The sequence below is a fragment of the Ceratina calcarata genome, unplaced genomic scaffold (genome assembly GCF_001652005.2).
Source record: "Ceratina calcarata isolate Rehan_Ccalc_2016 unplaced genomic scaffold, ASM165200v1 scaffold72.2, whole genome shotgun sequence".
Lineage (NCBI taxonomy): Eukaryota > Metazoa > Arthropoda > Insecta > Hymenoptera > Apidae > Ceratina > Ceratina calcarata.
Window position 1 is genome coordinate 982,301 of NW_017178472.1, and position 5,922 is coordinate 988,222.

The 5,922-nt window shown below is 40.3% G+C and overlaps 1 protein-coding gene across 1 annotated transcript in view; it reads left to right on the top strand.

Annotated features, from left to right (window-relative positions):
* LOC108630367 (kin of IRRE-like protein 2) overlaps positions 1-5,922 on the top strand; it is a 128,926-nt gene that overhangs the window by 106,820 nt on the left and 16,184 nt on the right. The window contains exons 4-5 of the mRNA XM_018033642.2: positions 266-401; positions 3,680-3,888. Of these exons, the coding sequence (XP_017889131.1) occupies positions 266-401; positions 3,680-3,888 (345 nt within the window). The remainder of the gene's footprint in view (positions 1-265; positions 402-3,679; positions 3,889-5,922) is intronic.

The window sequence follows — 5,922 nt, forward strand, 5'->3', positions numbered from 1 at the left end:
GTTAAATTTTACTATGGATGAAATTGTTCTTTTTACAATTTATCTTCTTAGAGTAGGTACAATATTATCTTAGGGATATTGATGACACCGTGAAAGGTTAACAAAATGAAGCAATCACAGACAACCGAACCTGTGAAAGGTCTTAATCAAGCGTTTAAATAAGTGCAATGATAACGGGACGGAAACAGCAGCCGCGTGTCTCCGGATATCCGACGGGACGACGGTGCGACAGCCAAATTAACCTCTGCTAATTTTCTCATTCTAGTCAGCCCTCGGCGACCGCAGATAGAGTACGCGGATCGTCTAATTCTACCCGGCAGCAACGTGACAGCCCGAGCAGGTGAGATCGCTACGCTCACTTGCAGAGCGCGGTATGGGAATCCTTCGCCTCTAATTAAATGGTTCGTAATTGTTGCACCGTAGATTCTCTCCGTACTCTACTTAACTACTCCATCTCTACCACACCATCCGCCCACCCCCATTTCCTGTCGCGGTCTTTTTAATCCCCCTTTCCATAGCCGCAGCCTCGAAACCGCGCTATTGATTAGTCCTATCGATTTCGTTACGTATTCCTCGCTGAAGAATAGTAGGATATTCGTATTTGAGGACATTGTGTACATTGCAGATTTTACTCCTTAAGCTACTTGGATTGTACGAGTAAATAATGAATAATTTAACAATATTGAATGAACTTTACTTAGGTTTAAAACTTAATAATGCTTCGCTACCAAAAATTGTATGTTTCCTAATAGTAAATAGTAAATTCTGCAGCACAATTATTATATAATTGAAAAAAACTGTACGATTCGAGGCTGCGCTATCACGCGTTATTTTTCTTAAAATTTGTAAGTTAAAACGTAGCTCTCGCAAATGAAGCGAACACACGAGAATAGATCGTGGAAAGGTGAATCAAGAAATTGAAACGGGAGGCAACTCCGGGTACCTCCGGTAGGATCCGAGTAATAGCGTTGGTTTTCAAGGGAAAAGGTTTGAATGCTTTCAGATTACGCTACCCCGGTTCGCGCGCCCGGCTCGACTCGACTCTCAATCATCGCCGAGAAACGCTGCTCCCTTTTCGAGATTGATTCGATTAGCCCCTCCGCGCGCCCCGCCGCCTCCGACTCGATTTCGTCTTTCGCGGACTTTGGACAACTTAATTCCGGTCTTTCGCGCTGCGCCGCGCCGTCAACGAGGGTTTCATCTCTGCAGCGTTAATCTTTCGATTACCGCTGCAATCGCTCCAACTTACTCTCGAATCGAATCTATACATACATGCATGTATACGTACAGAGCGAGTCAGCAAGAAGTTTAAAATTATTTACTGGTCATTAATTCTATTATAAAGACTGATAGAAATACATTTTCATTTATTAAAATAAAAGGATATGTTCATTTCATAATCTCTCACAGTTAATCAAATAAAGAATCGTAATTGTTTTTAACTGTCACTAATATGAGGTTCAGATCAAATTACCATTTTGCTATCAAACTCTCTTTTATAAACGAAGGAAAGAAACCGGCCTGCGACACATAGTTTCATTCGTTCTGGAGGAAGCTCGGTTAATTTTCTCGTCGCGAACATCATCCCGAAGACCCACCTTATATAGATGATAAATCCTCGTCGATGCGACTGTGGCACGGCGGCTCGCTGCCCATGAATAATCATGATCCATTCCGAGCGAGTTATCCAGACGAAGTGAAGGAGCTTGCAGGGCTCTCCACTTGCACTCCCGGGAAGGCACAGAAGTAACAGAGGAAGCGAAACGAAACCAAACCGCGATAACCTGCGCGAGGAACGTTAATTAATTTATAGACCAATCACGGGTTGGCCTAGGATCGCGGAAAGTTTGAGCTAGAACTTCCCGCGAACGTGTTGGGGTATTTCGGTCCACGAATTCCAGACGAGCTCCGATTCCGACCTTCCTCTATCTCCGTCTCTCCCTCGCTTGGAATTAGCCTAATTGACACGACCACGAACGTACCTATATACCTATGACTCGATCGTTGTCAGCTTCTAGATTTACGACGTCGCGACGGGAGGCGGGGTGTCTTTTGATTCCCGGTGGATCGCGTTTACGGTTGCGCAAAGGGATTCCATAGGATTCCCGAGATCAACGGCGATGAAGTTGTGTCTTGTTTTGTGCAAAACTGAATAGACTGCGAATGTTTATTCATTTACGGTGCAAGTTATTACATAGGTCGTAGACGATCATTATACTTACATGATAGAAATACAAAGCGTTATTATCATTGTACAAAATACAAATTACAGAATTGAGATTTATGATAATTAAAGTGTTAATAATTGGTTTAGTTATTATTATCATATAATTAATACAAATTTATTTTTGTCTTTCTACGTGTTAACGTAAGATTAATAAAAGTCTAAAAATGTTTTTCTAGTATTTACTGTTCATGAAAGAAATATGAGAATTCATATAAACAATCGCAGTCTACTTACAATTCAGTTCTTCCTTTCTTTTATTCATCTTTCATTAATCATGATGAATTTTATGAATGAAATTTATTAATGACAATGGATTGTTGTCAATCAAAATAAATCGTCTCGGTACGCTTTGTTTGCGAGAAGAATGACTTTGGAAATGAATCACTAAAAGCTAAGCTCTATCGTGTTTGCATAAAGGCCGGTAATTTATAAGCAGAAGTACTATTTTCTCTACAAGGGAAGCATTAAAACGCTTTTATAAGAGGGAAGAAGAATGGTTGCGCCGAGTCGCGCCACGCAAAAAGGACAAAGTCGACTCGAACCGCCAAGAACGATGCACTCTTTGGCCAGAAGAATTGATCATGCTTGTTCTTTTTCCCTCTCCACGCAAAATTCACGAGCTTCTTTACACGTACAAACACAGAGATTTCTTTGGCTTTCTATCCAAGTGACCCTCCCCTTGACCAGAAGTTTCTATCTTACGCGCGACCGAAACGAATAACCGCCCCCACGAGTATACGTATATCGACGTACAGTTGCATAGTTATTTATTAGTGTAACACTATGCTATCAGCGCGATAAATAATCCAATTAAAATATATATACAACGAAAAATTATCTAATAAATTAATCAATGGAACTGTTCTGGTGTGCTTAACCCTCCAAGATGTTCCTTCTCGCTCGAAAAAAATAAAATGCAAATGTATATGTGCTGTATGGACTTTTAGAAAATTGTTACAGAAAGTTATAAATGCAACTATCATAATTCAATAGGATTTTTCCTAAATGATAAAAAGTCCCTTACGTTCTTTAACTAGAAAAAGTAAAATTTTTTGTTTTCACGATAATCTGAAACTTGTGAGACTGCATCTGAAATGAAGTAATCGAAATTGAGATAAGCTGCTAAAGTAAATATTTAGTCCAAGTTATTGAACAGCTCGAAAAATTCAGTATTCTACTCAAGTCGCAACTCCGAAACGGAATCACCGTCTCGATACTTGAGACCCTCGGAAATCTTGGCGTGATTACCGGCTGGAATCTTCGGTTTCGCAGCATGAGAGAGAGAGGAGGGTTGAGCGAAGAAGAGGGAGGGTCAGGTAACAGTAAGAGCAGACAACCAGCAGAAGTAAGAAGGTTGCGGATCGGGTGTCCGTGGGATTTCACCCCGCGCAAAGTTGTCACACAGCGAGAGTAATTGGAAATGCAAATTTTCGTTGGGTATAATGCGCACAGGTACGTCGGCGAAACCGAAGTGAGGACCCTGAGGCCCCAGGTAAACTCCACGGAGGCTGAAAATCCTCGAACTTGGTCGACGTACAGCGTCTGCGAGATCATGGCTGAGCGGTCGCATTATGGCCAACCGATAAGATGCGTAGCAATTCATCCTGCTTACGACAACCCCACCATGTCTTCCAGCACCGAAGTCAGATTCGACGTCAGATGTGAGTACTTTCACCTTTTCTCTCTTTATTAACGTAGATGTAAAAATAATTGATTATTAGACTACCGATTCTTATACAAAATAAAACTTTTATGGTTTCAATTAAAAATGATTATGGTTTTATTTCGTTTCAACAAATATTTTGTCTCATTGTCTCATCAAATTATTAACGGCTTTCGGAACGTTGCCTGGCAAGCGATATTGAAAACAAATATTATTTCTTGGGGTCCAGTGTTTTAATACCAAAGTGATCTTACTTGCGTGTCTGCGAGCAGCAGGAGGATTAAGATCGAGGAAAATTAATTCTCTGGAACTAGTTTAACAAACGATATCGAGTTACACCGATACCATAGCCAAAGGATTTTAGCATAAATGGGATTTAGGTTCACCGAATAAAGCGGTTCCTTTATTATAAAGTCCGGCATGGCTGCTCTACTCTCTCATTACTTAATACGGATTAGCGGTGGGATTAATATTTAAGAATAATCACGGTTATCCCTCAATTCTCAAGGAGTAAAGATCTCATCGTCTCACGGTTCCCGCAGCTCTAGAACTTTACTTCTCGCCCTCAAACTTTTTTAACGTGATTCCTGTATCCAGAAATAATTTCTTGCATATATACAATGTATTTATAATTAGACAGTCATTTGCTATCAGAGATTCTCGAAACTCATGTTATTATAAAGTATTGTGCTGAACATCATTATTATTTCAAAGAAAAAAAAATCTAATTTTATTTATAAAGGATCATTTGTTCAAAAAAATGTTATAAATAGAATACGGAAAAAATAAGAGCTAAAAGATTCGACTTTATCAGACTGATCTGTTCAGTTTTTTCGATAACAGATATAAACGAATTACGCGTGATACTCGCATCGTGAGATATACAATCCTAATAGAGAAACGAAGACGAATGATATTGTCATCGCGAGAAACGGGAGTTATTTACAGCCGAGCATTTGGTTACGACGTTCGGGAAGCGCGCGAAAGAACATTGAGTAACGAATAAATCGGTGTTAACGACAGGGGCAGACAGGAAGGGACCGCCCGTGCAACGCGCTGACCTAAACCCCTTCGTACCGAAGCAACAGCAACGGCAACGCGCGCTCCCACCGTGGGTAGCAATTTAACTCCGGCAACACACACGCCGGTAACCACTGAACCCTCATCAATCTCCCTCAAAACCCCTGCCGCGGCGTCCTGACGTCCTGCTTTTCAACCTTATCGACAATTCGCTGCATCGTCCAACAGTTTTGAATCGGTTTTTTACGAAACAACAATGACTGATGGTCGACGAATCGATATGACCGGTCGAATCTACTCCTCCCGCCCCTTTCCTCATCTCTTGTGTTTTCATCCCTTCGGAAAAATATCATCCCTCGCTCAGATACGACAGTCGAATGAATGGTATCAAGCAGGTATTAACAATTGACGTATCTCTTTTGCATTAACATACATGTATATTGAACGGCGACTGAGATAAGTCAGTCTCCTGTCATAGTATAAAATTCTGATTCAAATTTTATATTATGAAATTGAATATAAAATACATATGTATGTGAATAGTGTATGAGTTGTAACATAGTATAACGAAGATTATGATTATAATATAATTGATACAATACCTAGAAAATAAGAATATCTTTAACCAAAGAAATTTCTTCATTCTTCTTCATATGTTTCACCCTCCCCTGCCCCCGCGTCCTTATTCAAACTATGATTTGACTATCCCCATATACTACCATAATCGAATTGCAAATCTATTATCGGTCTGGCCGAAATTTTTTCTCTAATTTTCTATTAACCATGATTCGCAACCCCTCAGGCATCAGCGGTTCAACGGGAAATAATCTGTTTGAGATGAAACCGAACCTCGAGCCCTTCGGAATATCCATGAACGTGGTACATCTTACGGCTTGCAAGTATTAAGGAGAAGCGAGAGCAGTTCGTCACGTACACTGATTAAGAGTATTACCAAACTGGGACTTTCCAACGTAAAATTGAAAAGTTCCTCTCAAATTACCGATTAAATATT